The 18,604-nt window shown below is 47.3% G+C and overlaps 1 protein-coding gene across 2 annotated transcripts in view; it reads left to right on the top strand.

Moving 5' to 3' along the window:
- The window catches only part of ptprn2 (protein tyrosine phosphatase receptor type N2), a 1,029,555-nt gene that overhangs the window by 389,047 nt on the left and 621,904 nt on the right, over window positions 1–18,604 (top strand). For both annotated transcript variants that reach the window (XM_078537232.1, XM_078537231.1), the window contains exon 5: window positions 18,090–18,246. In XM_078537232.1, coding sequence (XP_078393358.1) covers window positions 18,090–18,246 — 157 coding nt within the window. The remainder of the gene's footprint in view (window positions 1–18,089; window positions 18,247–18,604) is intronic.

Here is an 18,604-nt window from a genome sequence, read left to right as displayed (position 1 = left end):
CTTGCAGATCCATCCCAAGGATCCGATCCGAGTATCCTGCCGACTACGCCAAACTTATGTTAACTTTGACAAACGGACCACCGGAGGCTCAGATACAGGTCATGATCATTTATTCGAGCAATTGCAAGGAGAGAAGCATCTCAAGGCAGCTTGAAATAGCACTCTGCTAAATTACAAGTGTTCAGCATATTTATACTTTATTGATCACATAAATCTCTGGCATCAGGTACATCCCACTTTTCACCCAGGCAGAGACCTTCCCTCCTAACTAAGCTGGGACCATCTGTCCTTCCCCTATCTGTTGAAGAGCAGACTTAACCTTAGTTGTTTTCCAACCTAAGTCTCCAGTCTGACTCTCAGGACACCCAATCTCTCTTATTTTTAATTCCTTCATGTCCATTATAGCTCCCAGGACCTTGCTGGTGATTGCAAGCTCTGCGGGTGTTCAAAGTTCATCTGGTTTAACTGTTTAACTGTTGATTTACTGGTTTGTGCTGGCCTGCCTGTAGATTCTAATTTAAGTAATTCATTCCCTTATAATAAATTCTCCCTTACCATAAATCCTCACTTACTTTCTTCCCCCTAATGACCTAAAAGGGAATTTACACATGGACAAAGGGGCCATGGCTGAGGTATTAAATGAATACTTTGCATCCATCTTTAGACTATTGGTACTTAAAGTTGACAAGGCACCGGGACCAGATGAGGTGCGTCCAAGGACATTGAAGGAAGTGAGAGTAGAAATAATTTTCAGTATTCCCTAGACTCAGGGGTAGTGCCAGAGGACTGGAGAATTGAAAACATTACGCCCTTGTTCAGAAAAGGTTGTAAGGATAAGCCCAGCAATTACAGACCAGTCAGTATAATTTCAGTGGTGGGCAAGATTCTAGAAACAATTTTTCGGGATAGAATTAAGTCACATGGAAAAATATGGGTTGATAAGGAAGAGCCAGCATGGATTTGTGAAGGAGAAATTCTGTTTAACTAACTTGCTGGAGTTTTTTGAAGGGGTAACAGAAAAGGTCGATGCTGTTGATGTTGGTGTGCATGGACTTTCAAAAGGCATTTGATACAGTGCCACACAACAGACTTGTGAGAAAAGTTATTGCTCATGGAATAAAAGGGACAGTAACAATGTGGATACAAAATTGGCTGAAACATAGGAAGCAGAGAGTAATGGTCAATGGATATTTTTCGGGCTGGAGGAAGGTTTGTAGTGGAGTTCCCCAGGGGTCAGTATTGGGACCCTTGCTTTTCCTGATATATATTAATGATCTAGATCTTGGTCTGTAGGGGACAATTTCAAAGTTTGTAGATGATATAATGCTTGGGAGTGTTGTGAACTGTGAGGAGGATGGTGTGGAACGTCAAGAGGAAGTGTGGTGGAGGAAGGTTCAATCGAAGCATTCAAGAGGGCATTGGATGATTATTTGAATAGAAACAAAGTGCAGGGGTACGGGGAAAAGGCAGGGCAATGGCATGAGGTCATAACGCCTCATTGGAGAGCCGGTGCAGACATGATGGACCAAATGGCCTCCTTCTGTGATGCTAAGATCCTGTGATTCTTAGAAGATAGGAATATAAAACTGTTCAAGTATCACTTAATTCATCCTCTTTCCCACACAGCAGAAGCCAATTCATTTCATGGGTTAAGTCCTTGGGTGACATTCCCTTTTGGATTTAGTTGTGTCAGTCTATTTGTGACATCTCTACATAGTGTCCCCATGCTGATTGTTAATTGTCAGCTTTTTCTCTTTCATCACACTTCCGTGACTGAGAGGTATAGATTTCTCAACAATTGTTTCTAGTAAGAGTACGAGTTCTTCTTGGATTTGCAAATTTGAAAAAAAAAACATTCTATACAGAAAAAATTGCTCTGTCATTGAGTGCAGTGACTGATTCCCATCCCCACCTCTCCTATTTTCGTCTGGCATTATGACAGAGGCGTTGGTTGGGGCATTTGTGTGAATTATTGCAAAATTAGAAATATTTGCAGGACAAATATTTCCTAATAAAATACAATCTTAACTGAAAGCACTGAGAATGGAATATTTCAAGCACCTATGGTACAACTTTTGCCAGTAACCTGAGAAAAGTGTAAGGAAATATCAATTCATTCAGCTCCTCGGGCTGGAGGAATGTTTGTAGTGGAATTCCAAATCCAAAATAATGACTAATCATGATGGTTGTCTAACGGTTCTCCATGACGAATCGTGGAAAAAAACCTATTCTTCTCTGTTACACAGCACCCAGGCAAACCAAACACTGTGCCACTTCTTCCATACATTATGATCACACTTAATGCTGATTCTGGCCCGTTGTGTTCTTCTTTCTCTTCTGTTATATCTTCAGTTCATCTGATCTTAAAAGTTAGCTGTCAAGAGAATAGATGGATGGAAATACTAGGAGATACTGGAGCCAGCATGCATGCAGTTGTTCCTTTCACCTCCTGTTCCCTCCGCCTGGTGTTTCCTCACTCAACACTGTTAGGATTAGGAGCTGATGGGTAGTGGGGATCATGAATTTGCCTCTCATCTATCTCCGATGGTGATCTACCCATGCCAATTGTCAACTGAGAATCCCTCAATGTGGTTTGCATCTACCTTATGACCACAGCTGATGTTACTTGCTGAGCAAGCAAAATCCTAGAGGGAAACTTGTCCTACCTTTTATTTTTGTATGAGGGAAAAAAACAACTGATCCTAGGAGTATAGAATCCCATTAACAGTTCTAGGATTTTAAAGTTAAAAGATTTATTAACAATAAAAAACAATTTAAGCACACATGATTAAAGTTACACAGTTACAACAGTCTTACATAACGTCCCCCAAAAAACCCACTTGGTTCGAACATACAATTGAACTACTTGGCAACAGCTCCCTTATAAATACTTACCCATAAAAACCCAGTCATATTACCCAAGGCAACAACTGCTGTCACTTTATTAAAGGTATACCAAACAACTTCTCACTCTCTTCCACTCTGCTGTGGAAATCCAAGAAAGTTCAGAAACAACCTGCTTCCTGAAACAAAGGGCGGAATTGTCCGTGCCCATTGGCGTTGGGAATGCTCTGCAGCTTGAGCAGACAAATGGCGAGAAGGCCAGAAATCGATTTCACGGCGTCGTGAAACCAGTTCACAATCGACAGGCCGCGTTCACTGCCATTGGACGTCAGGAACCTCATTGTAATACACCTGCATATCATTATAAGGCCAGCCCGCCAGGATCATCACACACCGCCCTGTCCCCGCCTGCGTTACATTGTCCATCCATGTCAGCATGATTGCACACTGGTGCAGGACATGTCTCGACAAGTGTGATTGCAGAAGTCAGGACTTACTGCCGGGGCCTTGGTCACATTGCGAATGTCCAAGGAGCAGAAGATGCTGGAGTCCGACAGCAAGAGTACACTGGAGGAACGTCCATGGCATGCTGGGTGGATTCTCGTGCTCTGTTGCGAAGCTGATCACAAAATTTGGAAAGTCTCCGTTGAGGTTCTGCTCACAATGGATGATGTTTGAGTGGGTGGAGAAGAAGGTCCAGCTGTGTTTGGGAGAGGAGGATGTACCAATGAGTTGGGAGAGGAAGGTCTAGGATTGACTTGGAGAGGAAGAGGTGTCAGGATACTGTGAGGTTGGGAGAGGGGGAATGAAGGTGTCGGGGAGGAGGCTGGGAGGGGGGAGGGAGTACAGGGGGGAGGAAGGGGTAACAGGGGAGAAGACAGCAATGGAGGAGGTAGGTGGGGTGGAAGGTGTAAGGAAATGAGCTCAGAGCAGGATAATAGTGCAGAGAGGGGAGGGATTCCGGGGGTAGGAAGGATTGCAGAGAGGGGAGGGAGTCCAGGGGGAGGAAGGAATGCAGAGAGGGAAGAGAGTCTGGCGGGGAGGAAGGAGTGCCGAGCAGAAGAAAAGCTGGAGGAAGAAGTAAGGGTGGAGGAAGGAATCAGGAAGGGGGAAGGACTAAGAGTGGAGGAAGAAGTAAGGCTGGAGGAAGAGTCAGGATGGGGGAAGGATTAAATGGGGGTGAAGTCTGGGGTCGGTGGGGGGGGTGGGTGGGAGGTCCAGTGGGGAATGGGGTGGTGGGGAGTCCGGTGGGGGGTAGGGGTTCCAAAGTGGGGTGGGGAGGCATCCAAGAGGGGAAGAGGTTCGGAGTGGGTACAGGGTCCAGAGAGGGGTATCCAGGTGAATGTGCAGGGAAGGGCTCTGATGAGTCCATGCTGCCTCCTGGGCAGCGAACTGAGGGTGGCTGTGGAACAAGGGGATGGTGAGAATGACCGAGGGCAGAGTGAGGCGGTAGGATGGGAGGGTGAGGGTTCAGCTGAAGTGGTAGAAGGGATGGTGAGGGTGGTTGTTGGAGACTCAGAGGCAGACACAAACCCTGGGGGGTGGGAAGGAGGAGGTTGGGAAGGTGAATGTGGATGGGGGTGGGATTTTTGGGAAGGAAGGGAACGTGCACATTTACCTGGACATCCCTGATGGAAAAGGGTTGTGGCTGGTAGGTCACGGAGAGGAGGTGGAAGGTGATGCGGTGGCGGGGTCAACAGTGATGGGGGAAAGGAAATGGGTGACTGGGGGAGGGGAAAAGACGAATCAAGACCAGGCTGTCTAAATCGAAAATGAAACGACAGTCGCGGTGGGCGAGATCAGATGCTGCATGGGAGTGAGATCATTGGGTGGGCGGAGATGCAGGTGGCTGACTGAAAGTGAACCCCAGCAGGCAGCATTGAAAATGCCCAGGGCATTGAGGTAACTGTGATACATGAAGGATCCGCATGCATTGAAGAGTGCTTGCATGATGCTCCAAAAGGCCCTACCACACCCACACGTCTTCCAGAATCACTCTTTGGCCAACTGCTCCCTCCGCGGTGACAGAGGATGAGATTGAGGGGGTCACAGGCAAAGGGGCTGGAGGGAGGGGACAGCCTCTGAGATTCCTGAGTGGATGACGCAAGGGTGTCCAGCTGCCACTCCTCTTCCCTTCGGGTGCCCGGGGGCCCTGCCCTGACTCTTTGAGGGGAAAGAGCACCTGGAAGGATGTCAAGGTTTCCCTCTCGCATTGCCATTGCAGGAACTCACCCATAGCTCCCGCGATCGACTGCAGGTCTGCACACATCTCTGCGTTCTGCTGGACCAGGGTCTCTGTCACATTCGCCATCCTCCCCATGGAGACTTCCGCATGTACATACGTGGGCACCACTTCTTCAGAGAGCAGGTGGATGCACTCCTCTGACTCGCGTATCACTGTCTTGAGGGCACCCAACAACTCTGTGTGATGTTCCCGTGCCTTCTGCTGACTCTCCAGGATGAGTTGGAAGGCCAAATCCAGAGGTTTGGACCTCACAGATGCCTCTTCCCCAGCAGTCCTCCGAGTGCCGGGGAGCTCGGCCAAACCTGCCTCCTCCTGCTGCAGACACGTGTCCGTGCAGTGACCACCAGGTTGTGAACTCTAGCCTGCTCTAGATCTAGGTCCCACCAAGGTGTGTGTCTCTGCGCTGGTGCAGGGTGTGGGTAAGCGCTGTGACGGGTCTTCCAGGCTGCTTATTTCCAGCTCTTCAATGGGGGAGGCGTCCTCTTGGCTGGAGGTGAGGACCTGGATGGAGATGAGGGACTGGCTGGCTGAGGCTGTCGGTCGCTTGGCAGGGCTCCCTATGAACCAAAGTAGAGATAATTAATGCATGGCAACAGGAGAGAGAGCCACTCACCTTTGCATCGTGAGAGGGATGATGTGGTGTGGGATCGTCGCCTGGGTGTTCACCACCGACCTCCCCGACGCCGCAGGTGCGGTCCACGTCCTCACCAGTGAGCGCGATGGCACAGTCCTCAAAGTGAGAGAGGAGCCTAATGTGGGCTACTCCGCCACCCCGCTCCCCTGCCCCCACCCGGTCTGGAACCTCGCCTGCTGATGAGAGGAGGCTCCTCCTGCAAGGAAATAGATGGAGACTGTGTGAGCAGGATGCATGGCACTGCGTGGAATTTTGTGTGGTGAGCGGAGCCATGGACAGGATGAGGACGTGAGCTCGAGAGGATATGAGCCTGATGGAGATGGTTGGATGTGTGTGAGAGTTAGTGATGTTGTCCTGTGAGGTGTGAGATCTCTGCAGATGTGTGATGGGTTTGTGAGTGTGTGAGTTGAGAGTGATGAGAAGAGTGACTTACTCTGGCGAAACAAATGAGACCATTCATCCTCTGGCAGCACTAGGTGGCTGTCCACTTTTGCAGGGCATTGATGCTGACTGCCACTGCCTCCCATGCTAGATTGGTGATGCAGCTGCCCATGCTGCGGCCAGCGCTGGGGTAGAGGACATCTCGGTGGGCCTCCACAGCGTTCAAAAGGCGCTCGAGGGATTCATTATTGAAGTGGGTGGGAATGGGGTGGGTTTGCAGTCTGTTTACTTTTCAGGGCCATCCTGTCTTCCGTACGGCAGTCCTGGGCTGGGAGCATCGAGAGGTGTGCACGCGGCCGCACTTTAAATGTGGTGCCCGGCATGAAAAAGTGGTGAGGTGATGGTGTGGCGGGTGAATGAGTGCCCGTCTGGCATGGAAATGACGTGTTTCCCAGGAATGCATAATTAATGCGGCAGGTTTGGGACAATACGGCGTGAGAAGCCACCATTGTGGCTGGTGAGTAAAACGTCGTTTTACTTGCCCACTGCTGCACTTAGTGCAAATCTGACGCGTTTCCGCCCAAAGACTTTTCTGGTCTGCCTTGATGGCTGTTTCAGATTTTGCACCATTTCTCAGCACAGAGCTGGATATCTCCCCCACACAGCCACAACTTAACTAAACATCTTTCCTTAAATATCCTTTTCCTCTTTCATCTTAGATTCCATTGTTCCCAGACACCTCTTTTAACTCAACTTTTTCAAATATAAAAATCTTTCATGTTTTCCTATTGCCTCTACTTAAATTATATTTAATTACCTTTCCTTGTTTACTTATGAAACCTTTGTAATTTGGAAAAGTCCCTTGTCTCTTCAAAACTTCCCTTTGAAGTTTAACAGCTGAAAAGTCAAGTTCCTACTTATCTCAATGCAAATTTCAAATCCAACCTATTTACTTATAAATCCAACTTCACCATAGAGGCTACAAACAGATATAGACAGGTTAAGTGAGTGGGCGAAGATCTAGCAGATGGAGTATAATGTGGGAAAATGTGAGATTGTCCATTTTGGCAGGAAGAATAAAACAGAAGTATATTATCTAAATGGAGAGAGATTGCAGAGCTATGAGGTGCAGAGGGATCTGGGTGTCCTAGTTCATGAATCATAAAAGACTAATATGCAAGTACAGCAAGTTATGAGCAAAGCTAATACAATGTTATCATTTATTGCAAGGAGAATTGAGTACAAAAGTAGGCAGATGTACAGGACTCTAATGCGACCTCATTTGGAGTACTGTGTACAGTATTGGTCACCTTATTTAAGGAAGGATGTAAATGCGTTGGAAGCAGTTCAGAGCAGGTTTACCAGACTAATACCTGGAATGGGAGGGTTGTCTTATGAGGAAAGGTTGGACAGACTAGGCTTGTATCCGCTGGAGTTTAGAAGAGTAAGAGGTGACTTGATTGAAACATATAAGATCCTGAGAGATCTTGACAGGGTGGATGTGAAGAGGATGTTTCCTCTCCACTGTTTAAAAATAAAGGATTGCCCATTTAAAACAGAGATGAGGCAAAGTTTTTTTCACTCAGAAGGTAGTGAGCCTTTGGAACTTTCTCCATGAAAAGATGGTGGGAGCAGAGTCTTTGAACATTTTTACGGCAGAGGTGTATAGATTCTTGGTAATCAAGGTATGTGCCATAGCCTATCATTACAAATGCATGCATCTAGTACCTTTACCCTTCTATCTCTCAACTCTCACAGACAAACTGCCTCTATGAACCTTATTCCCAGTTTAATTAGTCATGGACACACACAAACACACACATACACAGACACACATCGTCCTTTACAGAATATCGCCATACTCCCAAAATATAAAAAAATCCAACTTCACATCTACAAAATAAGACATGTTTTGGGTGCAAAATAAGACATGTTCGAGAATATATTTAATTCAAATGTACAATAGGTGAGACATTCTTAGATGCTTAGAGTGTCTCTCCCAATGTAGGATTCTGTGTCATCCTTTAAGCGCCCATGACAATGTCAACATCGCAATTTAATATGATTCTACAAAATTGTTGCCTGAGGATAGCTGTGAAGATGTTCATGTTGCAGAATTGTGTGAGTTGAAAGCCTTAGGAATCCCCAAACATACCTGAAGCTGGTTGCCACATCTTCCTTTGCAAGATTGATCCAGCCTGGTGAAGGATGGAGAGGGTTGGGGTGGGGAAATGAGTGGTGGACATCACTATGGGTTGCTGGGAAAACACAATTGTGAACCATTCAGTCATTGGCCTCTTAAAAGTTGTGTTGCATAGTTGTGAGCACCTGAGGGCTCCAATGCTTCTCACCGATAGTAAAGACCCTATGTCATTCAATTATTCAATTTTGTTGCACAGGAGTCATTTGATCTTTCTACTTTTTGAGATTACTAAATAAAATAGAGTCCAGTTACATCCCTTGTATGAAATAATTATATTGAGTAATATCATGCACTCAGGCAGGAGAAAGTCTTCTACTCCTTCTACAGATAAGATCTTGTGCAGTTTACCTGGGTTGCAAGTATTGAATATTTTTCCCAAATATGAATTTACTGTCACTGGGTGGCTGAGGGGAATGAGGATATATCTGTCTGGCTAGTCTTGAGTGCAGGGCCAGGGAGAGGAATCACGGGTCCTGGTTCTTCTCTTGTTTCCGAGCCCTTTATTTCCCCCACAAGCCCTCACCACACCCCACTTTAACCCTCCTGTTCAATCATTCATGATATTTTTTCCCCTTTCAAGATTCACTAATCAATTCACCAAAAAAGCACAGAAAGGTAAAATTATAATGCCCATTAATAGTAAAATTATAATGTCCATTGTTGGCATCTGGGCCAATATATACATATGCAGAGTGAATCATTAATATTAAGAGCAGCAATGACATAATGCAGTGTTAGTTTGTTTGCACTCTATAGGTGATCCCACTATGACTATTAAACAAAGCAGAGAGCACAAATTTTACTTTAACAGCTTTATGCACTATTGTTAATTTGACAGGAAAATATCCCATTAGTTACTTATAGCACTGTGCAGGCGATATCACTGATTTCAGTGACTGGATCAGCCCTCATTAACAAGTTCTGCACATCGCATGATGTGGACGGGGTGACAGTAAATTCGTATTTGGGGGAAAGATTCAATACTTGCAACTCAGATAAACTGCTCTAGACCTTTTCCATTCTGTAGAAGTAGTAGGAGACTTCCTCTTGCCTAGGTGCAGAATATTATTCAATATAATTATTTCATGCAAGGGATGTAATTGGATTCTATTTTATCAGTAATCTCAAAGAGTAGAAACATCAAATGACTCCTGAGCAACAAAATTGAATGATTGAACAACATAGGGTCTTCACTATCAATGAGAAGACACCTCAGGTGTCCCTGTGCGACACAATTTTTAAGAGGCCAATGACTGAATGGCTCACAATTGTGTTTTCTTGATTAGCAAGTATGAAGACTCTGCTGATTGTGGCTTCTAACTACAATACATTTTCAATATCTACTATGCAGCATATCTTGAGCACTATATTTCAATATGATAAAAAAAACTCATAAAGCACCAAGATGTGGGATAATAGGTAAGTATACAAAAAGATAAGATTGAAGTCAATGGAAAAGATTCTCGAGAATCATGACTAGCCATATAAATACTGTGACTACAAGGGCAGGTCAGAGGCTAAGAATTGTGTGACGAGTAACTCACCTCCTGACTCCCCAAGGCCTGCCCACCATCTACAAGGCACAAGTCAGGAGTGTGGTGGAATACTCTCCACTTGCCTGGATGAGTGCAGTTCCCACAACACTCAAGAAGCATGTCACCGTCCACGACAAAGCAGCCCGCTTGATTGGCAACTCATCCACAAACATTCATTCCCTCCAACACCGACACACAGTAGCAGCAGTGTGTACCATCTACAAGATACATTGCAGGAATTCACCAAGGCTCCTTCAACAGCACCTTCTAAACCATGAGCACTACCATCTAGAAGGACAAGGGCAGAAGATAAATGGGAACACCACCACCTGGAAGTTCCCCTCCAAGTCACTCACCACCCTGACTTGGAAATATATCGCTGTTCCTTCACTATTGCTGGGTCAAAATCCTGGAACTCCCTCCTTAACAGCACTGTGGGTGTACCTACACCACACGGATTGCAGCGGTTCAAGAAGGCAGCCCACCACCACCTTCTCAAGGGCAATTAGAGATGGGCAATAAATGCTGGTCCAGCCAACGAAGCCCACATCCCGTGGATGAATAAAAAAAAAAGTGCCGTGTAAAACAGGTTACTGATTCACTATCAGCCCATTATGCACTCCAGTCCTGGCAATTGCACAAAGCCTGCTCACAGTGAACTTCCATCAGCAACACAATTCAAAAGAGAATTTTGGGAAGTGTACACTTTTTAATTTTGTCATACTAAACCTTAAAAGTGACCCCTCCCAACCCCTACCATTTCCCCCATCACCCCCTTATCCCCCTCCACCATCCCACCACCCCTGCCTCATCACCCCCCAAACCCCTCACCCTTCCACCACCCCGAACCAGCAGTGCAGTAACTCAGTGAAGCTGACCTGACAGAAGGTCGGAAGCAGCAGTGCAGTAACTCAGTGAAGCTGACCTGACAGAAGGTCGGAAGCAGCAGTGCAGTAACTCAGCGAAGCTGACCTGACAGAAGGTCGGAAGCAGCAGTGCAGTAACTCAGCGAAGCTGACCTGACAGAAGGTCGGAAGCAGCAGTGCAGAACTCAGCGAAGCTGACCTGACAGAAGGTCGGAAGCAGCAGTGCAGTAACTCAGCAAAGCTGACCTGACAGGCCGGCTTTAAAAAAAAAATCGGAACTGTCAGGCTGAGGGTGCTGTTTTTTTTTGGAAGCTGAGTCTTCAGGCCTGCAGCTCTGGCTGCTCAGGCTGGACGACGAGAAACTCCATTTACAACACTAGGCCCGGGCCCTCCTAGCCCCTGGGCCCTGGTGCCTAGCACCACCTACACCCCCTCTCCCAGGCCCTGCTTGAGTGCCACCATAGATTTGCTGGTAGAGGCTAGACTGTTGTTAAGATAGGTGCATATCATAATGGAATCAGGTGCAGAAGAGGGGTTTGTGGGAGGGGCGTGTGTGGGGCCGATCAACAAAAATGACCAATTATAACTTGGGGCATAAATAATTCCATTCAGAAATAAACTCTGGTCAGATCAAATCCGTCATGCTCCAGCTTTCTGAATAACTCATTCCTAATTAAACGCACTTGCATCACTCAAGGCATTCAAATCGTTAATATACATTTGGAAGCTTGAGCAGTGTTTGTAAATCAGTACTCAAAGAGCTGAAATTGATGCATGCCCCGAGCAGAAATCATAGATAACTGTGCACAACTGTGACACGAGCTCGGTAAGTTATGGAGGGAGGAATTATTCTGGCTGTTTGGGTAATAAATGTAGTAAAATTGCCTGCACTTTCTGTCTAAATGACAGCATATGATTTGCATTTTTTTTTGCACCTTAATCTATTGCTAGTACTGGTTTAAACCATCCAATGGAACATTGCATGTATCGGTGCAGCAAAGGTAGAGCCTTGGCTCAAAAAACAATTATCCATAACAAATAGCTGTTCAAATACCAGTACAACCTCTTCCCCCTCAAAGACTCCCCATTTACACGATTCTGAGTTAAGTCATATTTATAAGACAAAGAAGATTGCAGGGTTAAGTAGATTAATGAGTGCAAAAGGGGTGAAGGATAAAGGTGACCTGGGGTAAATGTCAGTAAAACACTTGCCACCTAGCGAAGAAACGGGAATGTTCGTTGAGTCCTGTGAATCTGCTAAATTTGTTTGTTCACCTTTTACCTACGTCATTCATTGCCCTAAATTATAGATTGAATTTCATTTATGCTAATGTATGAATGCAAAAATATAGGTACAATGCTTGTTCTGAGTTTTTAATTATATTCCCTTTCAAAGAAATCAGAGTGACAGAGAATCCTAGATTATGCGTGGAATTTTCCACTTCCCCCAGCGGCAGGAATGGTGGCGGGCAGGGGCACTAAACTTGGCGTGAATAAAAAATTCAATTTCCTGCCAGCAGAAAAATGGTTTGGAATTTTGTTCTCCCGACTTTCAAGGCGGGTAAAAGGCAGGTCGGGTTTCCCACTGAGTAATTTCGGGAAGTACATTTGCATTCATTAGCATCTCATGAATGCCTATTAAAAGGCCAACTTACTGGAATCATGTTCCCCCTCCAAATTAAGTGCTCTGCCAGCGAATAGTTAGAAGGTTCTGTTTATATAAGTAGCACGCACCTGGCGAACTTCAATTCATCCATCACTTGAGGGTTAGTAGACGCCGCTTTCCCTTCCTTTAATACAGCCACTGTTACATATCAGGTGCCTGATGCACAAGCTGCGCCAAGACTGGGCACGGGGGGGCATGACTAGCAGAGAAGTCGGAGGCAGGTCTGGGAGGGCAGGCAAGACGAGAGGGAAGTGTGAGATGGTGGCAGGACTTGGGGTCGGGGGGTGGGAAGACAAAAGGGGAGGGTGAGACAGAGGCAGTCTTTGGGGTGGTCAAGGAACAGAGGGGAAGAGTGAAAGACTGTCTGGAGGCAAAAGTTTAAAGACTGTCCGGGGAAGGTTCAGAGGCTGTCATGGGATTGAGGCCATGCTGTCGGGCACATATTTCAGAGATTGTCCTGGGGCTGTATGGGCCATGTTAGAGTGCTCTGAATGGCACACGTGTCTTGGTCCCGGTCTTGGGCAGGGGAAGGCCTCTCTGGGCAGTGGCAGTCACGCATGGTGTGTAGGGCATGGTCAATTAACTAAGGCAATTGGTCCTCAGGGTTCGAGTCATGGTACTGGGAGTTAGAGGGCAGAGTAACGTTCAGGGGAGGCATCTGTATTCTGTATGTCGGTAGCTGAAAAGTCATGGGGTGGGGTGTATTGGATGGTGTCTCGAAAAGTGAGGATGCATGTGGCTTCGAGAAGGGAGGGGTCAGATCGACAAAGGGCATGGGGACATCGACATTGAAGGGTTTGGGGAGAGAACAGGAATATGAACATGTATAATGATGGGGGTCAAGGTTAACAGTGGGAGGCTGGATAATTCCAGGAAAAATGGGAATTAGGAGGTGGTGACTCTAGAGGAGGGTCGGAGGAACTTGGTGGGCGATAGGGGGAGGTTGGAAGCTGGTCGCACTTACGAATGTGATGAGCATGATGCTTGCATTCAGTGATCAATGATGCATTGGAAAAACAAGCTTGAATAAATTGATATGGGAAGGGTCTTAAAGCGTGTGGGAGGAGTTCAGCACAACAGGTTTTGGCCAATTGAAGGCTGTTAATTTCCTGCTCAAACCATGGAGAACATGGCTCAGCTGAGTGCTGGACTCGAGAGTCTAATGCACAATGAACGAGCTTTGATCCTGTACTAATTTTACTAACACTTTTCTGCCTGTCTCCACCACCCTCGAGACCCTATAGAGAAGCTGTTGTCTTGGCAGCATAGAAGACTAACTGCACGATCCCTTGTCATCCATTACCTTTCACCCAGGAGGATGGAGGTTTGGAGTCACGACTTGGCTGCCATCCACCAGCCGTGCTCCTTGGAGGCATTCCACTTCCCACCCCCTCTTCACCCCTGCCTCTGACTGCAGCCGGTGACAGAGGGCGCAGAATGACTGGCAGTTCCACACCTTGCTGGGATCTCGATGTTATGAGACCCTTGAGTTGGGAACAAAACTGATGCAATGCAGGATTCACCATAGAGAGGAGAACACAACTGAGCATCTTTGACATCCAGCTGCCTCATAATTATTAGGGTATCCTTTTATTTGGCCAATTGAGCTGACCTCGAACTCCATCCATCTGAAAAGACCCTCCTCCCGCCTTGAGGGATCTCACTGACTGACCAGCTGTGTGGTCAAGGTCAGTTTGGAAAAATAGTGCACGTCACCTTTCAAACTCGCCCCACCTTCTACCCTCCCCCTGTCACCCACCAACTTACCCCCATCACCATGGACCCACCTAATATCACTATTCCTGTCCCCTCTGTCAGGTGAACCTCCCCCAGTTACTTCGGACCCTATCACCATCCACTTCCACATGCACTCCCCCACCCCCTCAGAGCCGATATCAGTTACCGTCCCCATGCCCACCCTGACCCTGCCCCCTCCCGTCATCTGAGCAACCTGTCTTGTCCCCCTCTGTGACCCACCCGATGAGCCCTTCACCTACCAGACTCTCACCCTAGGCCTGCCACCCTGCTGCATCCCAAGCCCGCTTCTTACTGTGACTGTTTCCTCCTATCACCAATACCCTGAGTTCTCCCCGCAGGACCTCACTGTGGGACCACCGACCCCACCCTCTAAAACACCCTCCCTTCCCCCAACACTCTTCCCTGGACATTCTACCACCCCGCTCCTCACTCATTCCCCGGACACCCTCCCTACCCTTCCCCCATAAGCTTGCCTCCCCTGTCCAGCCTTCGATCCACCCTTCTGCCCTACCCCCACCCTCCCTCCCTCCCAGCCATTGCCTGCCTCCCTTGTCCAGGCCCTGGCGCAGCGTTTGCAAATGGTACTCGAGTAAAGTTAGGCGAGGTCCCCGAGAAGGAGAAGGCAACATCTATGGACCCCAAAGTCGTGGAAGAGGTGAAGCTCATCAGGTGCATGCCACTTATTTACAGTCGTAAAACTGAACGCTCTAAATTCTCACGAGCGGAGAACTGAATTTGGAGGGCGAACTTAATTCCATCAAGGTAGCCTTTTAATGAGCACGCATGAGATGATAGTGCATGAAAATAGGCTTCCCGACATTGTTTGTCAAGAAGCTTGACCCGCCTTGAAAGTCAGGGTACAAAATTCCGACAGTTTTTCCTGCTGTCGGGAAGCAGAATTTTTGCCCACTGCCAAATTAAGTTCCCCCACCTGCCACAATTCCCGCTGTTGGAGGGAGCAGAAAATTCTACCCTACATCTAGGTGCAGTCCCGATATCGGCAGCTGAGATGGAGGCAGCCTGCTGACTGCTATGCCCTGTTGTCTGAGATGACTTCAGCGGGCATCCTCTAGTGGCCTGAGGCCTTGAGGGCCCTGGCCTGCTAAGGGTCTCCTGCTCCAGTGCCGGTGCACCCCCCCCCCCCACCCTGCCTGATATGCTGGAGTTGATGGGGTCACTGGCAGAGGGGAGTAGGAGTGACAGGGCACCCTCGGAGTGTCCTGGGTGGATGCCCTTGAGGTGCAATTCCCCTTCCTTTGGGTACATGATGGACCATCCCTGACCCCTTGAGGAGAAAGGGCACCTGGAGGGAGGTCAAGGTGCCCCATCCCCCTCTCACCCAGCCACGACTGGAACATAACTAGAGTGATCATGTACAGGTCCGTGTACTAATCCGGTAGAAACTGCTGGACCTGGATCTGCAAGGCGGCCGCCACCCATCCAATGGAAACTTCAATGTGCTTGCATACCGGAACCACGACATCAGACAGAATGTGAGCGGATTCCTCCATCCTTCATTCCAATCTGGTGACGGTCTCTGACAACTCTCCCTCCCTGTCTTTGACTCTCCGATATGTCTCCTAGTGCCGATTCCAGAGGCTTGCCATTGGACTCGGTCTCAGCCACTTATGGACCCGTACCTGTGAGATGATCACTAGATTGTGAACCCGAGCCTACTCTAGAACTAAGTGGTGGAGGGTGCAGATGTACGCAGTGATGGATCTTCATCTGCTTCCTCCTCAGAGCTGGCCTGGGGCTCTGTTTTCTTCTCGAAGAAGACCTCCACCTTTTCTTACTGGTACCTGGAATAGACAGAAGAGAGAATTTGTGAAAGATTAAGCAGGGTCATACATTAAAGATCACTCACAGTCATTGTCTGCACATTGTTGATGTATACTGGGTGGACAATTGCTGGCTTGTTGACAGAGGTCAATCTCGCCTTCCATGCGCCAACGATCCCTATCCTCACCAGCTAGCTCAGTGGCTGAGAGGATCCGCAACTCTAGGCTTCCCGTGCCGGTCATGGCTCTCTCCCTTTGTTACGTGAGATATTGTCCTGCATAAAGGCAGATGGATTGACTATGAGCACTGTGAATAAAAGAGCAGTTCAGGACTATGCATGCCTTTTGTGTCTGCTGAGTCCTTCCCAGTATGGGACGAAGACACCTTTTGTGCAGGAACTTACGTGAGATGGTGGGCTTAAAGTGGCTGTAATGCTTTCAGTGCTCATGTCCCATCTGCTGGTCATGTGTGACATCCCTGTGGACTCTAACCCATAGACCCCCTGAAGTTTCACTTGACCTGGCGCAGCGGAGAAGATCATTCATGTGTTTGCGGCACTGCAGGGTGGTCCTTTTCTGAGTGCCACAGCTGCAATCCTCCCCGGCGACCTCCTTCCAGGCCAGCGTGCTTGGGTGGGAGGACCTCTTGCTTCCATTCCCTTGAAAGAGACTTTACTGGACGGCCTGGAAGACAATTCCCAGGGAGGTTTCACCGCACCGTGGTGCAGAGGTTTTGCTTCTCTTCGGGGCCATTGCTTTCCTCTTCACAACAACAGCTGGCCTCCAGCGAGTGATTGCTTAAATTTGGCGCCAGGACCTTCGACCCCATGAGGTAACGGCGGGGCGGACAAACCCTTGCCCCCCCCCCACACGCCACGGGATTTGCCAAGCTCCAGGCTGATGCATAATTAATGTGCGAAAAAGCGTAAGATTGCGCGTGTTCGGTCGCCCTGCTGCCTAGCGGGAATCACGCTGACTTTCTGCCTGCCACTGGGCTTAGGGCAGAATTTTCCATTCTTGAGACTGTGTGTTTACGAATCATTCACTTCATATCCACACAGTTTATTCATCCAGAACTGAAATGATGATCTGTACTTCGCAAGTAAAAGTCGCAGGATGAAAAAGGGGTGGAAATGATGAGTACCATGGTGCTGAGGAGGGCTGGAGAGAATAAGGACCCTGAGCTGAAGACTGATGAACATCATAGGTACCATGGATTGAGAAAGGGTTGGAGGTGAGAACATCATGGTTGATGAACAAATTGACACAATAAGAGGTATGGGTTAGAGAAGGGATGGAGACCAGGGAATCATAAGTTGATGAATTGATGAAGGGACGGGTAATATAAATACCACACACCAAGGAAGGAGGAAACGCCATAGACTGAAGAGATGTTGAAGACCATCAGCTCTATGGCCTGACAAATGGATGGACATCAGAAGTGTCGTGAACTGATGAGGGGTGGGGTATTGAGCACCATGGAATGAGATGGAGATGGAGCCATGAGTAATATTTTCTAATAAGCGGGTAGACTCAATGAACCCCCATTGGCTGAAGTGCGGGGGAAGTCAGCAGAACAAGGCGCTGTGAAGAAATACCATGCACTGAAAAAGGGATGGATAACATGAATACAATAGAAGGAGTAAGCGGTTACGATATGAACCATAGAACGAGAGGGGAATGGGCACCACAAATACTGTCACTGGCAGCTAACATTTGAGGAGAATGACATAGTTGATAAGAGAGTAGCTACACAAACAGGCCATTCAGCCCTACAGGCCCATGTTGGGATTTTTGCTCCACATGAGCCTCCTCCTATCCTTCTTCATCTAAGATCGTCATGTATTTTTCTTCATCTAGCCCCATCAACATGTTCTTCGCCCTCTCACAATAAAGGAGCATGTACCAGGTAGATAATTCTTCTTATTCATATAGGACTAGGCTAACTGATGAGGCGAGGGTAGAACATGGTTATTGTGGATCAAGATCAGCACATAGCTTGAAGTGAAGCAGCCACACCATCTTGAACTATTCTCTTTTGAACGATGAAGAGCCTGTTCACCTTTTATTCAGTGCGATGACTTGCTCAATCACTTAATGCTGAACTGTTTTGACTCACATTTTAAATGTCACTTTCAACTTAACTCATCTGGCAATCTCTCTTTTAATTGTTTAGGGTTACAAAAGAAAAGACTGCAAGTGAGGAAAATTATAAAGGGCTAGATGATGGTGACGTGCAAGGATTCAAGTCGCTCCATCAGTACCTTCAGCTTCTCAGTGCTTTATCGCAGCCAGCTAATCCCGTGCCATCTCATAAGACCAGAACTGACAAGGTTTGTATTGATTTTCATTTCTCCCTTTTTAAAATGGTCAGAAATATATAACTGGCTTGGACAGTTACTGCCACATAAAACTATAATATGAATTACAATGCATAGCAGTGATAGTTCTTTATTAATGACAAGAATACAGGATCTTGTGTATTTTACAATCCTTTTGTGAAGCAGACATAGGACGATGAAAGGGTGGCGGTGAGTTACTCTGTGACCCAAGTCTCTCTCTTACACTTCAATGCTGCATATTCATGCCCTACACAACCATGTTCCTTCTCCCTTCATCCACTGCCTCGCTATACCCTAGTGAATTGATTTTAAGATCCTCTAATTTTTTGTGGCTTTTCCCCATCCTATT

Source organism: Cetorhinus maximus, chromosome 3 (assembly GCF_964194155.1).
Source record: "Cetorhinus maximus chromosome 3, sCetMax3.hap1.1, whole genome shotgun sequence".
Classification (NCBI taxonomy): Eukaryota; Metazoa; Chordata; class Chondrichthyes; order Lamniformes; family Cetorhinidae; genus Cetorhinus; species Cetorhinus maximus.
Note: the sequence above shows the minus strand (reverse complement) of the source record. Positions and strands in the feature narration are given on the sequence as shown.